The following is a 15588-nucleotide window of genomic DNA, read 5'->3' as shown; positions in this document are numbered from 1 at the left end:
AGGAGCTCTCAGATAACAGGTTTTGACTGCCAGCAGAACGGCAGGAGGAGGCATACATACTGAGAAATGGTCTCACACAGTGATCTAGACTGTAAGGCAGGACTTCCCTGTAAGACAGACCTGGAAATAGATACACAGAACAGGGAAAGCAAACCTCAGACCTAAACCCCACGTAAATTCCCAGGATGACAAACCCCAGACACTTGTGAAACAAAACCCATTCCTAACATGGAGGTGACCAGAGCCCATTACAAAATAACCCCTTCCCAAGGTACTGATGAAAGAGAAGAAAGCAACACAGACCAGCCACAGCTGTACCTGGAGATGGGTATGGACAGATGTCTGCTGTCTAACTGCCATACTGGAGGTCAGATCTAAGCCACAGAATATGGGGCCTCAACTCTGGAGCAAGTCAGAACCTGGCAAGTTTGGTAAAAATACTGAAGCCCTCCATGCCAGCCTAAATCAACCAGAAAGGGACCAGGCATAAGGACATTTTTTAAAGTTAGGATCTCAGTATGGAACTGTCCTGGAACTCATAAGAGATGCACTTGCATGCTGGGATTAAAGGCATGTGCCACCATACCTTAATACACAACGTAAAGCAGAAATTTGAACCCCAAGCTCAGGGTCAGCAAGAACCACTTACCTCACCTTTCTGAAATGCCCAGACCCTGGCAGGCTTAATCCAGGGCTCTGAGAGCCCAGCAATGGAGACCCTTCCTTCACCTGTGTGCCAGTAAAGGGGCTTTTTCTGAATATGACTAAAAACAGGCCTCAGAACCCCTAAGAACTTAGTAGGCTTCCCACTAAGCAGTTGACATTTAACTGGCTTGGACCAGTAAGATGGCTCAGCAAGTAAACTACTTTCTGCCAAGCCAGGTTCCTTGAGTCTGGTCCCTGGGACCGGATGATGGAAGCAGAGGACAAACTCCTTCAAGTTGGCCCTTCCACATAGGAGCCATGGCCTGCACATACCTACATTCAGAGGCAGAGTGTTCCGACTTGCTGCCACACTTGTCCTCAGCCAAAAGCCAAACCTCTTAACCCTGGCCAGGTTCTACATTTAGACGGGGTGGCTGTGTCTAAGCAATGAGGAGTAAAAAAAAAAAAAAAAAAAAAAAAAAAAAGAAAGCCTCCCATGGGGCTCAAAACTCCATCCTTGAGAAAACCCACCATGCCCCAGGTCTGTAGTAACCCAGCGATGATTTATTGAACTCTTAAAGCCAAGGATGGCCCATGTCAAAGCATGGAGCTCTCAGCAGGTAAATGGGTAGGGTATCCCCAGGTAGAAAGCAAGCAGAAGCACCACACAACAGCAGTGTTTAAATCTCAGGTTTTTAATTTCAATACCATAGTGCTGAGTCAGGCCAGACCCTGGGCCTGAGCTGTCACTTGGACTCCTGCACAGACTCTGGTATTGGCTTTTTAGTTGTGGATCTTTAGATCTTCATCCTGGGATTCAGTTCCATTTTCTCTTCAGTCCCTGAGGATAGCTCCTTCTGCAGTCTTCTCTCATGCCCAGAGAAGCCTCCTTTACAGCCAACTCATCCCTTGGGTCCTCTCTCAGCAATGCCAATAGTTTAGCCTAGGGCATAGGCACTATGACTCAATCCCCATCACCACAGCCAGCAATGCCTCAGAGAGGGGCCCTGCCTCCTCACCTGCCGCTTCCACGAGCCCCGTAAGGGCCAGGGCCCGTTTTCTTGGGCACTGCCCTGGTTCTAGTGTCCAGCGTGCACAGTGAGCAGCCAGCCGGGGCCGGCCTAGGCGGAACACCTCACCCACTGACTCCGGGCCACCCCGGGGACTCAAGTGGATGCGGCCAACAGCTTCCTCTAGCTCTTCCTCCAGTGCAGGCAACAAGAATCGGCCAGCAGCTTCTAGAGCTTCCTCAGCCTTGGAGCCCAGCAGGGGCTGTCCAGGTGGGGGTATAGGACCCAGAGCGGCCCCACAGCCCCGGCAGCCATGCAAATGATGTAAGACAGGCCACGCTGCGCTAGGGGACAGGCCTCTAAGTGGCACCAAATCCATCTGGGCTTCAGCAAAGCTGCCGGATAGCAGGGCCCGGAAGAAAGGGGAGGCAGCAGCTGAAGCAGCCCGCTGAGCAGGGAGCTGTAGGCCTGAATCCAGAATGAAGTGTAGGTCAGGAGCTGGGGCAGGGGCTGGACCCAACAGAGGTTCATAGAGGCAAGGGGAGGGTGAGTCCAGTTCCAAGGGCAGGGCAGGTAAAGGGACTGGGCTTGCAGTGGGAGACACCAGGCCTTGGAGACAGGACAGGGAATCTGCTGCAAAGAAGAGGAAGAGTGGGTGTGGAGCTGGCTGAGTCAGAGCAGTGAGAAGAAGGCGGAGGCCACCCTGGTCCAGAAGTAAGCGGCGCCACAGAGTTGGCTTCCTGTGGGAAACAGGGGTCTTTCAGCAGGCTAAGGGCAGGGCTGGAGAGTTGCCATCTAGCTCACAATCCCTGCAAGGCACCCATTCCCCCTCACCGGCAGATGAAGGGTAGGGTCAGAGCACAGGCTACCCGGTCCTCGGGACTCCCAGAGAGCAGCAGGTGGGTGAGGGCGCCTACTCCAAAGGGGGACTCAGCCTGAACAGTCAGGTTCTGCAGCAGCATCTCACCTGCAGGGACAGGCACAACAGGTCAGCGTGGAGTCAGGGTTAAAGATCAGAGTGCTATGGGCAAGACAGGACTCTGAGTCCGTAAAAGAGGGAGCGTAAACCTCAGTAAGACATCAACAGAGGAGCATGATGAGCGCTGGCCGAGGACAGGCTTAGGTTGTGAGGAACTAAAAATCAAGGGTGAGAACAGAAACGTGGATATCAGGCTGCAGATCTGGGCCCTCAAAGACGGAAGCAGCCTACAGTCAGGCACGGAAGACAGCGCACTCCTAAGACGCAAATGTGCACATGGCAGTGGAGCCTGAAAGGACATGGTGCCTTGGTCTGCGGACATAAATGAGTGTGCCCAAGACAGTACAGAGCCAAGAATAGAGTGGGTAAAGAAATGCAGAAAGGTCAGACTGTAGGGTTCTAGGAGCCAAACCTGGTACCAGGTTACCTCAGCCCCAAGGTTTGGGGAAAGGACAGAACAGAACTCTCTGTATTCCAGGGCTATGGATCAGAAGGGAATGTTCCCTGCCTTCCAGGGCCCTCAAACCCTCAATGCCCAGGGGCTGAGCAGCCTAGATGGTAGGCTGGAGACAGTTGGCAAGTGAGTAGGAAGGAGAGGTTCTAGGTCCACAAAAGGTATGGGAGGAAATGGGCCTTTCACGTGGGTAGGGATAGGGGAAACATACCCAGCTCTCGGTGCTGGCTTCGGTGTACAGGCCGGGCATGTGGCACAGGCCAGTCATCGGGTGAGACACCAAGTACCAGCCAGGCACGCAGCAGTGCTGCACCGTAACTGCGCACAAAGGCCTCAAGGCACGCAGGGTTACAGGTGAGGCGTGCCAAGATACGGAGTGCACGTGGGTTTGGCGGTCCTGGTGCACCTGTCACATAGGCCAACAGGCCACACAGTGCTGGACCAGTCACTAGAGCGCCACTTGGGTCAGGAGCCTGGGAGAATCGTGACAACAGCAACAGTGCTGGCCCCTCTTGGCCCCAAGGCTCCTCAGTAGTGGCAGCAGGGATACGGCCAGGTTTGCGAAGTGTGCGGGGTGTCGACATTGAGGTCTGGCCAGGGGTAGGACTGACTGACTCAGATGGCTCTGGCATCGGACAACGCTCAGGAGACCAATCTGGGGAGATATCTCCAGGGCCTGCTGCATAACCCTCAGAAATCAGCCACAACCTACAGAGGACAGGAAGAAAAGGAGTCTGAACCCAGAGCCAAGGCAAGGAAGCATAATCAAAAAGATGGTCCTGCGTCACAAGATCAAGGCAAGCCTGGGAGAGTGAGTTCCAGGACAGCCTAGTGCGATGCTGTATCAAAACAGGAAAAGAAAAGCAGACAGATGGGAGAGAGAGAGAGAGAAGAAAGGGAAGAGAGGGGAAGAAAAGACGATGAGAAAGGTGACAGCTCTGAGAAAGAAAGGTGTGCAAAGAGGGAGGACCCAAAACTGAGGTGGGGCCACACCTCCCTCAGAATTACTAGTGTCTACCACGTGCCAAGTCCAGCTTCAGGTGCTCAAGAAACCAAAAAACAAAACGTTATTCCCAGAGTTTATGATCTGCTGAGGAGAAGCAGCACCGGTCATAAAGCAACTGGTCTGGGCAGGTATGCAGTACTTTGTGCCTGTGACCCTGGCACTCAGGGCTGACGCAGGATAAGTGTAAGATCAGCTTAGGCTACAGTGAAGCCCCTGTGTAAACAAAACAGAACAAACCTTTCATGGTATGTGCTGTGAAGTCTGTGGTGCGGGCTGGGAGCAGGAGGGAAAGGGGTACAGAGAGCAGAGGAGGTGAGCCAGGAACTATGACAGCAATCGTGACTCCTTACAGAGACCGTAAGAACCGAGCAGACGCCAAGGAGGTGAGAAATGAAAACCTGAGGAGGAAGAGTATTCTAGACAGAGAAGAGCAACCAAGGGCACGGAAGGAGAGGTGAAGGCACACGGAGGAAGACTGCTCTGGACATAGAGGCTCGCAGATGGCACTGGCTAGGGAGCGAGAGAGTGGAGATGAGGTCAGCTCACAAGACTGACATTTATTGACCACAGTTGGGAGCTAAGTAAGGGACAGTCTTTGCAATGACCCTGTGGGTACATATGCTGTTATTCTCCATTGCACACACAAGAAGTCAGTGGCTCAGAGAGGTCAACTAGTTATGTTTTGGTGATGGTAATAGAATAAGAACTTCTCTAGAGGCTAAGACAGGCAGGAGAGCTCCAAGTTCAAGGAAAGCCTGGGCTATATAGTGAGAGACAGGCAGCCTAGACTCCATAGTAAAACACCACAATAGATAGATAGATAGATAGATAGATAGATAGATAGATAGATAGATAGACAGACAGACTGACTGACTGACTGACTTGGGGCTCCACAGCATACCACTGCAAGCAGGACACATGCCACCTCCAATCAACTTGTATAGGGCCCAGAGTTCTGGATGATGGGGTGGGGCCAAGGTCAGATGGCAGATCTAAGTCATATTAGAGGAGAGCAGAGATTCAAGAACCAGTGTTGGTAAACGTCTTATGACAGAACAGAGGCAGAGGTGAGGAATATGGCTGTAGCAGACAAACTCCCTCCCCAGAGCACCATCCATCCCCAGGCCCTGAGATGAGGACTTACCTGAGACTTCGGAAGCTTCCTCCCTCTGTCTGCCCAGAGGTTCGTTCCTCAGGGAAGTCCCAGGAAGCAGCTTCTACTCCTTCCTCTTCCTCTTCACCAGCTTCGCCACAGAGCTGCCTGGCCAGAAGAGGTACAAGTCCCAGAGCCTGTAACTTGCCCAAGGCCCCAGTATCATAAAGGAAGCCTACAAGGGCAGCCACGACACGTGGGTGCCAGGCACTGGCACCAGGGTCCTGCAATAGACCCATCAGCAGCTCCAAACCACCAGCGTCCCGAAGCCGAGCCCGGTTGATGGCTTCCCGGCATAAGAGGCACACAGCCCGCACCAGGGGCTGCTGGGAAGCTGAGCTGCTCCCACTGGGACCCCGTCGCCGCCTCAGCTCACCTAGTAACACCTCCACGCCACCAGCATTGCCCAGTGCAGGCCGCACCAGGCCCTGAGCACACAGATTGGCAAGGATCAGGATGGCTGCCTCACGGATTGCCCGTTTAGGGTGAGAAGCCAGGCTGACAAGTGGGCCCAGTCCCCCACCCAGACTTAGCTGCTCAGCACAGGCCCGGGAGCAGCCTCGGCTGAGTTCCAAGAGAGCACGGACTAGGGCTGAGGTCAGTGCGGGGTCTGGGGCAGTAGCCAGGAGTTCAGCCAGTGGCCGCACTGCTCCTTGCTGTGCTAGGGCTAGGCGGTGCTGGGGTGAGTCTGCCAAGTTGCGGAGGGCACGAATTATGCTCTGTAGGCACTGTGAGTCCTGGCAGGCAGTAAGGCTCTCAACAAGAAAGGGAACAGCACCTAAGAGAGGAAGAGGAAGATACATAATGAGCAAGGGTAGACATCCAGGTCCCACAGCGAATCTCAGCCTACCCCGCTCTCACAGGCTCTCACCAGCAGAGTGGATGTCCCTGCAGCTCTCAGGCTCCATGGCTAGGTTCCCCAGAGCACGGGCTGTTCGGTTCTGGATGCTGTCTGTCTTCATACACTGAAGAATGGTCACTGCAAAGACAGTCTGTCTTCTTGAGGGCTCTACTCTTTATCTCGAATCATCCAAAGCAAGAGTGTGGTAAATGTTTGGGGACTGAGGTCAGAGGCAGAGTGCTTGTCTAGCTTGTCCCAAACCCTGAGCCAATTCCCAACATCGCAAAGAGAGAGTGAAGAGGGAGAGAGAGGAATGAGAGGAATGAGAGATGAGGGTTAGGGAAGGTCTTCAGAAGATGTGAAAAGGTGAGAAAGAGCCGGAGGAAGGACTGAATGGATGTTTGCCAGAGGGATGGTAAATGGAAAGGCTGGAGCACCTCAGGTTTGAAGCAGCTTTTCCAAATGCTCCAGGGGATAGTGTCTGTTCTAGGACTTCACAAAGCCCCTCAAATGTCTGTCCAAGGATTCAAAATATAAACGTGAAGGCCGCAGAAGCCACAAAAGGGCTTTAAGGGGAATGACACAACACTGTCTGGCAACTGAGGCAGTAGGGTATCACCAGAGAAAGGGATAGGGCAGGAAGAGCGGCTGAAGCTGTCATGTAATCCAGGTAACTTGGTTTGAACCAAGTCAACTTTTATTCCCTACCAATCAACAGGTAATACTGCCCAGCACAGTGGGCAAGGTTAGAGAGAACTTGGCATTCTGTCAAGCCTACTTTCAAACACATTACTTGCATTCTATGCAAGTTACAATATAAAAATTAAGATTTTTGTCAAAACTGAGATACTATCAGAGGACAGGCAATTACCCAACTCTGTTCCCATCATTACCATGAGGAGGCGCCAAATCAGCCGGTACACAGAAAGGCTTATCCTTTGCTGGAATTTGTTCTGTGTGGGTTTAAGTACCTACCTATGCTTGGAGTGTGGGCATTCTACATTTGAATTTCATTTTATTCTCAACTTCAATCCTGCCGGGTAGCCATTATTGTTATTACACAAAGAATTCTAGCTTTGGAGGGGCTGGGTGATTTGATTGGTATGTCTGACAGCACCACTTTCTAAGTCCATTTTCTGAACTTTTAAAATTACACTTTCTGGCCTCCTGCTCATCCATGTGAAGCCTTGCACAGGGACGGACACAGTAGTAAGTACTGTCCACAAGAAGCACCAAGAATAGAAAGCATAAACCACTTGCTCAAAAGTGAGGCAGGAGCCAGTACCAAGTTCTGGTCTGGGCAGGTCCAGGTATAATTTATAAAGAGAGCGGTGACATCACATAGCATTACACCTGAGGAGATGAGTGGCGCTGCACCATCACAAAGCATGTACTCAGGGGCCTGACATAAAGTAAGAACAACACAGGTCCTGTGGGTTGGAACCTTTCTAAGTGGGGGCGGAGCACTTACCCAAAGAGAGAATGCCTCCAAGTCTACGCACTTCAGCCCGGCACGCCCCTTCCGTGCAGCAGTTGGCTAGAATGCTGAGCGCCAAATCCAGCGTCTTGCGCAGGCGCATTGGCGACGAAGACGTCAAAGGCGACTCGGCAGCGGGGGCGTGGCCAGGGGAAGAACCAGCTGACGCAACCGACGAAGGGGCGGAGCCAGAAGCTGCTTGGGACGGGGCGGGGCCCGCAGCAGCCGTTCGGCGTAGCAGGGCGAGAAGGGGGCGGAGCCCGCCGCGTGCCCGGAAGCGCTCAATTCCCTCTGCTGCCTTGATGTGGCGCGTGCGAAGAGCTAAGAGCGCGCGGCCCAGGGGTGTCTCGTTGGTAGCTGGGTCCTTTCCCCCACCTGGCCCCTCCCCGGCCGCCGCCGTGAGTTGCGCGAGGCAAAACGAGAGCGAGTCCGTAAGGGCCGGTCTCGCAGCCGCCATCTTGGCCCGGGCCTAAGGCTCCGCCCCGCGTCTCGCCGGTACTCTGAGAGAGCGGAACTGGAAGAGGGGGGCGTGGCCAGGCTGCTCCTCTGAATAGCGCCGCCGCAGTTATCTTGCGAGTCGGAAGTTGAAGTTCTAGATTCTGGAACTCGGGTACTTGCACAGTCGCAGAAGATATGGCGAGAATGGTATTTATCTGTGTGAAAGTAAGAGGCGCGTGCGGTGCATGCTGGGATATGTAGTCGGCGCCAAGCTTTGTGCAGTTTAGGTGGGTGAGAAACTCCTCCCAGGGCCGAAGAGTGAGCTGTTGCTCCTAGAATCAGACGCCCCGCTGTGGTGTCTTAGTGCTGCCTTTGCTCCCCAATGTGACTTAGCTACTTCGCTCCCGGAACGTCCTTGTCAGCGACGTTCAGATTGTCTTGACAACTCTCAAGCGAGGTGATTGATCAATGGCCCCGAAAACCACACTGACCGACTTGCAGAACCCCAAGGCGTTTTAAAAGTGCTAAGTTCCCAGCAGAAAGGTCTCGCTAAGCGAATGAAAGAGTTAAACCTACCGGGAAAGTTCGCTCCTGCTTCCTAGAGTCTCTCGAGCTTGGAGACCTTTCCGTTTCCGGTGCTAGCCTCCAAGCCTCCAGTGCCCCTTTCTCCAACTGTGCTGATGAGTTAGACGGGTGACATTTAGGAAACCGAGCGCTTTTCGGTCGCAATGGAGATGACCAGGGAGAATCTAGATGGGGCGAAGCTGCTGGAGAACCCGACATCAAAATTCCCGAGAGCCCCCAGGTCGCCCCTGGATCGCGAGGCCATGCTACATGAGCGCCCCCTCCTGGCGCGGCCGGAACAACCAGCCCCCGAGGAAAAATTGCTGGACCTGCAGTACTTATGTAGGTCAGGCTCTGGCCCCCAGGAAGAAGCCAGTGATCCTGCAGGTCCCAAAGCTTTCAAGTGCAGGAATTGTGGGCTGGCTGTACCCAGCCTCTCTGACCTCATTCACCATCAAAGCAGCCATGGGTGTGACCGACCTTACAGCTGTCCAGAGTGTGACAAAAGCTTCCGGCGTGGCTCAGATCTGGTTAAGCATTACAGAGTTCACACCGGTGAAAAACCATACCCCTGCCCAGAATGTGGTCGTTGCTTCAGCCTCAGCTCTAATCTCACTAAACACCGGCGTTCTCACTCAGGTCTCCGGCCTCATAAGTGCATGGAGTGCGGAGAGGCCTTTGGTCGCAGTGCAGACCTAGCAAAACACCAGCGGGTACACACTGGGGAAAAGCCCTATGCTTGTGCTGAGTGTGGTAAGACTTTCAGGGTTAGCTCCAACCTGATCCAGCACCAGCGTACTCACACTGGTGAGAAACCCTACCGATGTGGACTCTGTGGCAAGAGTTTCAGCCTGAGCTCTAACCTTTTACAGCACCAGCGCTGTCACACAGGTGAGAAACCCTACTTCTGTGCCTGGTGTGGAGACAGCTTTGGGCGCAGTTCCTATCTGCTGGAACACCAGCGTTCACACACGGGTGAGAAGCCCTACAATTGCTGTGAGTGTGGCAAGAACTTCACCAACAGTTCAAACTGCCTAAGGCACCAGCGCACTCACAATGGAGAACCACCCTTCAGGTGTCTTGAATGTGGACGTGGCTTTAGTGAGATCACCATGTTCACTGAACACCAGCGCATCCACTTGAGCAAGTGACCTTTACAGAATGTGGCAGATATCTTACCCTGCAGCTCCATCAACGTTCACACATGGGCAAGAAACCCTAGAAGTTTCCTGATTGCAGCTAGTATTTTGTGGACAACACCAGCATATGCACACAGGCAAAATCCTTACATTTGCAGGAAGTTTGCCAAGAGCTTCAGTCAGATTTCCCACTTGCTATTCTACCAAGTGACCCACATTAGCAAGAACATCTCCATCTGCCCATAATATGGCAAAGCCTTTGCCTATAACTCTTAACCTTGTCTAGCATCAATGGATGTTCCAAAATGAGAGCTTCTGCAGTTATCCCTGGCTTCAATTTTAGTCCAAACTTTGTCTCTGTTTTTTGTTCAGTCCTGAGAAGCCTGAAGGGACCAGGTTTTTTGTTTTTGTTTGTTTGTTTGTTTTTTAGCAGACCTCTTTTCTGCATCCCTAAGGTGACTTAAGTAATAGGGCTCACAAATGGCATCTGGGTTGAGTAGCCATAGGCCAGACAAACAGCACTACAGCTCTGTCTACCTTCAGAGAAACAAGATTTAAACAAACACACACACAAGTCCTGTTCTCTGAGATTTCATTCAGAATCTCCATTAGCTAGAGGGAAGTTTTTAGGTGCTCAAAACCACATAGCTCTTGCCTCAGCTGGAGATAGGCTAACCATAACAAAAGCAACAACTACTTTTTCTCTGGAGGAAGAGGATTATAAGCAAGGCAAAGTCCATGTGAGGACTACAGTAGCCAGAGGTTGGAGGACCAGGGGGGTTGATAAAAGGATATGTTCTAGCAAAAGGACTGGAGAATTTGACCTTGGGATTGTTACATAAACTCTGGGTATAGGATCTCATTTAACAAACTCTTCACCACTGATTAACTGTCTTTGCTGTTTACACTAGGGTGGTGGAGACTAAGGTAGAAACAAAGAAACAGACGTTGAGTTCAGGATACTTTATGGTATTTCTAGGCAGGGGCAAAGGCCCAAGATTTGTCATCTGGTTCTTTTCTAGTCTTCAATCCCTTTCCTTAAAAATCCTCCTGACCTCCTCACCCTCCTTTCCTTACTCTCATCAGTGGAAGAGTAGTGACGACTTCTGGACTTTGGAGATTCAGTGTGGCCTTCTTGTCTGATATAGAAGAGGTTGCCCACACATGTACTTCTGCTAGCATTATACATGGGAGTCACGAGGTTTCCCAGAGCACCACATAGTCTTTGATCCTAGCAGAGTCTGAGCAATGAGGGACTGCTTGTTTTCCCGAGATGTGCACTTGTGTGCACCACATGCATACAAGTGTCTCCTCAACCTTTTGTGACAGTCCATTCATCCTTAACTGCAGACTCCAGGCCCCCTGCCCCCCAATTTTGCTGCCATTTATCAAGCTTGCTGTATCTAGAACTGTGTCTATATAGAGTAAGAGGCTAAAAGAGGAAGAGTATCAGGTTAACCAGCCTCAGTTTCTAAGTGACTAGGTTTGTCTCTAGTTGTGTGACTCATTATTTTTTTCTGGCTCTTAGTTTCTTCATCTGTGAAATGTGCAGTCTACCTCACCAGGCTGTAAATATTCCATGGATATACCTACTTTCATGAAATCCCTGGTTAGGGGAATGGCTTAGTAAGCCTCAGTTCTCAAATCTGGAATCCTGCTGATTGTATCATTCAGAAAGCATCATGACAATTCATGGATCACCTTCTAAGATTGTAGAAATGAACTAGACACTCCTGGAGTAGCCTATTTCCCAATAAAGGCAATGGGACAGTAATAACAGTAAATGATGCTGGCATTGGAGATAGGTTGTCACCTGGAGTAAATCTGAAAGGCATGACCTAGGTGATACCTCGTGAACAGCTCTGGCTCTTTAAACTGTGTAAGGGAACCTTACTCCAAGCAGGAGTAAGTAAGTAAATAAATTCTTGATGTGTTTCCATCAACAGTACTTCAAAGAACACAACCTGGGGGCGGGTGTTGAGTTGAATATCTGATCATAGCAGATACATAGTTGGCACTCAATAAGTAGTTGTTATGGTTTGGTTCTGTTTATACTGCTTACTATTTGGCCTTTGGCTCTGTTACATTCAGTGAGTGGTATGCCCATACCTGCATATATGTGTTAGGCATATCGCACAGGTTAGCATTAAAGCCAAATCTCCTGGGGGAACTGAAAGCTAACTTGTCACATTATATAGTAGGTATCTCTGGACCTATTCTCTAATTGCAGGGAAAACAATAGCAACAGCAACAAACTTTCAGGCTGAACCTAGAAATAGGTCTCAAAAGTAGGAGGAATAGGCTTGATCCAACAGATAACATTACTTAAGCATTCGACCAGCTTTAGGCCAGAAATGCCAAACATTTGTCTAGCCATGTCTATGTTTGTTTAAACTGATGGAAAATTTCAATCAAATTGTACATTCAAATTTAGATTTCTACTTTTCTGTTTATGTAATTGAAGAGAAGATTCACCGATGTTTGATCCTTTTTCTTTTTAGGATTTATTCATTTGTATTTATGTGTTCTGCCTATGTAAACTTGTGTGCACCATGTGTATATGGATGTCTCTGGTGGCCAGAGGGGATTGGATTCCCTGGAACTGGAATTACAAGCATTGGTAGCCTGATGTTGATGCTGGGGACCAACCTCAAGTCCTTTGCTAGAGTTGTAGGCATTCTTAATTGCCAACCCAACATAAGATCTTTAGAGCAATGGTTTGTTCAGTAGTGGCTATTCCATCATTCCTATTGTATTTCCGACTCAACACAAGGACTTCTTATTACTCATCTGACCCTGCAGAAGCCACTGGGGCTTATAATACCCAAACACTATCATGAATAAGGACTCTTCACAGAATGAAACCAAAATGTCCCTTTACCCATTTGTATCCTCACCCTACTAATTTTCTTTCTTCCCATTCCCTAACACTGCTCAGTGACTGACTTGTCATCCTCTGAGTCTGCCCATCTCCCTGCATACCTTCCCACCCAGGTTATCACCCCTTAAAGCTTCCTTCTCTTTCTGAAAGAGGACATGGGCAGGCCACATATGATCGGCAAGGCAAACTCCTGTGTGCTTTTGTTAGGAGGGCTAAGTATTGAACCCTAAGTATTAAACTGAGTCAATCTAAGTTAATTTAGTGAGCTGTTGCAGCAGTCAAGCAAATCTAGAAGCACTCTGTGAGGGCCTTTGTAAATCGGGGAATTTTGAAGAGGGTAACATTTCCCTTGGGATGGCCTGGCTCCTGTCTAGATCTAGATTGAAGTGTTAGGATCAAGTTGTCCCTTGTGATCCTGATGGGGTACATATTGTGTGATAAGTGTGGCTGTGCCTGGCTGTTGGAGTCTGGATTATCTGTAAGCTCATCTGGTGTGGCAGGACTTTGGGGAGGTATGCTTACTCCCTTCTTAGATCATTCCCCTACGCATACTGTAGAAGGCACTGCTGAGTCCCAACAATCCCATCCTAGGGCAGACAGCTCTGAAGAAAGGCCACATGATTTACAATTTCTCTTTAGGATTTGGATTAATTTCCTAGGGGAGTAGGGGAGAGAAAAGCCAGTTTGAGGAAAGGATGGGAGTGGGCTGGCTTAGGGCAGACATGTCCATATCCTACCTCAGTCATGGAGCTGCAGAGCTGAGAGCCCCAGGGCTCTTAATTTCAAGGTAGGAGATAAGTAAATCTCCAGACATGCTCAGATTCGGGGACTAATTGGAAACAGAATGGATGGCCTTGCAGATGTAAGGCCAGCAAAAGAGTTTCATGTCAGACATGGCGGTACATACTTCTATCCCAATACTCCTGGGGACAATCAGTCAGATCTCTGAGTTTTCAGCCAGCCATATGTAAGGTGTTGCCATCTGTGTTTCTGCTAGGATGGAAGGGTCTCCTGGGACTCAGAAGCCAGGAATGACACAGCTGTGAAGGGAGAAGGTATCCCAGTGGGAAGACATCCTGAGACACCGGGCTGATGGCATGGGACAGAAGCCACATAGCCCTGAGAGGAAGCCTCAATAGAGGCATTGCAGCTCCCAGGGGGAGGGTATCCCCACCTATGCTCAGGAGCTATGTCCCACTTCTTTGCTTCTTCATTGCTTCTTGGCTTCTTCCAATGAGAGAATCACACCAGGCAGCAAATCTCATAAAAGAGACTTATTGGAAGGTTTACAGTGTGGAGGGACGAATTCAGAGATGGCTGCCCTCTGCTCCCAGGAGCAGACAACAGGGAATTGGACAAACAGCGGGGCTTATGTAGGATTTTTTAGGGGGCAGAGCTTTTCAGGGCAGAGATTTCCAGATTGAGGATTGGTGGGATTTCAAATCCTGAGCTCAGGGAATGCTGGCTTTTTCACCCCTTTTCACTGCATCAGTTCATGGGTTAGGATGGGAAGTCTCTCCAGCCACCTACAGGCAGCTTTTGCTGAGGTGCCATTTCTGTGGAGCTGCTTTGGGAGGCTGGTGAGGAGGTGCTGCTGCTGTGGACAGCTCCCATGGCTATAACTCCTGTAGTAGTGTTCTTCATTGAAGGTGTAGGCTGAGGCAGGAAAGGAGATGTGCCACCGTGGACAGCTTCTTGACAGCTGCAGGCTGAGGAGGTGTCAAGGCGCCAACATTTTGACAACTCCTATGGGGGCATCTTACACCCACATAGGCTGGAGCAGGAAGGAGAGGTTGGACTACACCATCTCCTACCTAAATCCTATAATGAAGATCTGAGTATATTAGAAGTTATTCTGCCTTAGGGCTTGGACCTCAGGCTTTTGTTTCTGACTCCTGAGAAGGGTCTTGAGTCTCCTTTCTTCCCCCAACATAGCTATTCAGTCATAGACATGTTGCCCCTTACCTCCCTCAACCCCAGACCCACACCACTCTTATACCACAGCTGTTCAGAGTTGAAAGGTTGGAGAGAGGAGGAGGCTCCATTTGGGGCCATAACTGTGAAGAATGTGGGAATGAAAACTTCCATTCAGCATGAAAAGATGTTCTGAGCAACAGTTTTGGCCCATAGGCTCACAGTATTTCCCTGTAGTATTGACCACAAGAAACCATAATGGGTATCCCAATGTACATAGCTCAGAAATCATCACCTGAACCCCAGACTCCTTTTCTGCAATTGGTCCCACTCACACCATCTATCTCCCTTCACCAATGTCAGATTCTAACATCCTAAAAGATACCTAAGTGACAGGCTACAAGAGAGAAACTTAAGCCCTGCTTGCCATGTGAGGCCCCTCTAGGTTTACTAACATCCACTGCTTTCCAGGAATGAAGTGAAAGAGGCCTTGCCTCTGGTTGTTCAGACAGCAGACTCTTCCAAGTTCATGCACCCAAGCCCATACTCACACACATACACTCTCACTCTCTCTCTCTCTCTCTCTCTCTCTCTCTCTCTCTCTCTCTCTCTCTAATGTAGCATCAAAGAGTGAATGAAATGAAATCTAGTTTCTAAACCAGCAAACTTGCCTTGAATAGCAAGTTAGAAGGAAAGAAAGATCTCTTCCTGTTGACTCCCAGTTCCCTCTCTTTCCCTTACCAAAGGGTATTTAGCTATGGCAGACAGAATTAATCATCTTGTGTAGATACTAATACACAGCAAGGTGAAAGGAGTGTTCATCCACATGACAGATGGGCTGGCATAGGTAAGGGAGAATTAACCAAGGAAGGATGGCAGAAGCAGTAAGAGATTGTTAAACTGGCCACTGATAAAATAAGCATGTATATTAAAGCTAATGAAAGTCATGGTTTTCTTCCAGGAAAGGAAAACATAAAGGAAAGGAAGAAACCCAGGTGGCTTTTAGGATTAGAACTGAAGGTATTAGTAGACAGGGGCTTCAGTAAGTGTATAGACACAGAAATAACTTGTGATGCACGTGCACATA

At 49.9% G+C, this 15588-nt stretch overlaps 2 protein-coding genes across 3 annotated transcripts; one reads left to right on the top strand and one right to left on the bottom strand.

The window, feature by feature from the left end:
• Window positions 1–1319: 1319 nt before the first annotated feature.
• On the bottom strand, window positions 1320–8022 carry Armc5 (armadillo repeat containing 5). 2 transcript variants are annotated; one of them, XM_076911270.1, is made up of 7 exons: window positions 7560–8022; window positions 6119–6226; window positions 5239–6025; window positions 3300–3796; window positions 2490–2622; window positions 1665–2395; window positions 1320–1588 (listed from the first exon to the last, which is right to left on the bottom strand). In XM_076911270.1, exons 1-7 carry the CDS (start codon window positions 8020–8022, stop codon window positions 1584–1586), a joined length of 2724 nt encoding a protein of 907 aa, XP_076767385.1. In that variant the 3' UTR covers window positions 1320–1583. The 2 variants fall into 2 exon arrangements, with proteins under 2 accessions (XP_076767385.1, XP_034360660.1); XM_034504769.2 differs by having other exon boundaries at window positions 1320–2395.
• A 709-nt stretch (window positions 8023–8731) lies between these two features.
• LOC117710139 (uncharacterized) lies at window positions 8732–12341 on the top strand. The gene has a single exon (XM_034504782.2). It carries the CDS (start codon window positions 8732–8734, stop codon window positions 9716–9718), a length of 987 nt encoding a protein of 328 aa, XP_034360673.1. The 3' UTR covers window positions 9719–12341.
• Window positions 12342–15588: the final 3247 nt, after the last annotated feature.

Source organism: Arvicanthis niloticus, chromosome 1 (assembly GCF_011762505.2).
Source record: "Arvicanthis niloticus isolate mArvNil1 chromosome 1, mArvNil1.pat.X, whole genome shotgun sequence".
In the NCBI taxonomy this organism is placed as follows: Eukaryota; Metazoa; Chordata; class Mammalia; order Rodentia; family Muridae; genus Arvicanthis; species Arvicanthis niloticus.
This window is presented reverse-complemented; position numbering and strand designations above follow the sequence as displayed.

Bases quoted from the DNA above. Each gene is read 5' to 3' on its own strand.
- Armc5 (XM_034504769.2), bottom strand. From the start codon at position 8,022: ATGGCGGCTGCGAGACCGGCCCTTACGGACTCGCTCTCGTTTTGCCTC. The intron at 3,797-5,238 runs GTAAGTCCTCAT...TGTCCTCTGTAG, and splicing joins GGAAGCTTCCGAAGTCTCAG to GTTGTGGCTGATTTCTGAGG. The intron at 2,396-2,489 runs GTGAGGGGGAAT...TGTTTCCCACAG, and splicing joins ACCCTACCCTTCATCTGCCG to GAAGCCAACTCTGTGGCGCC.
- LOC117710139 (XM_034504782.2), top strand. From the start codon at position 8,732: ATGGAGATGACCAGGGAGAATCTAGATGGGGCGAAGCTGCTGGAGAAC.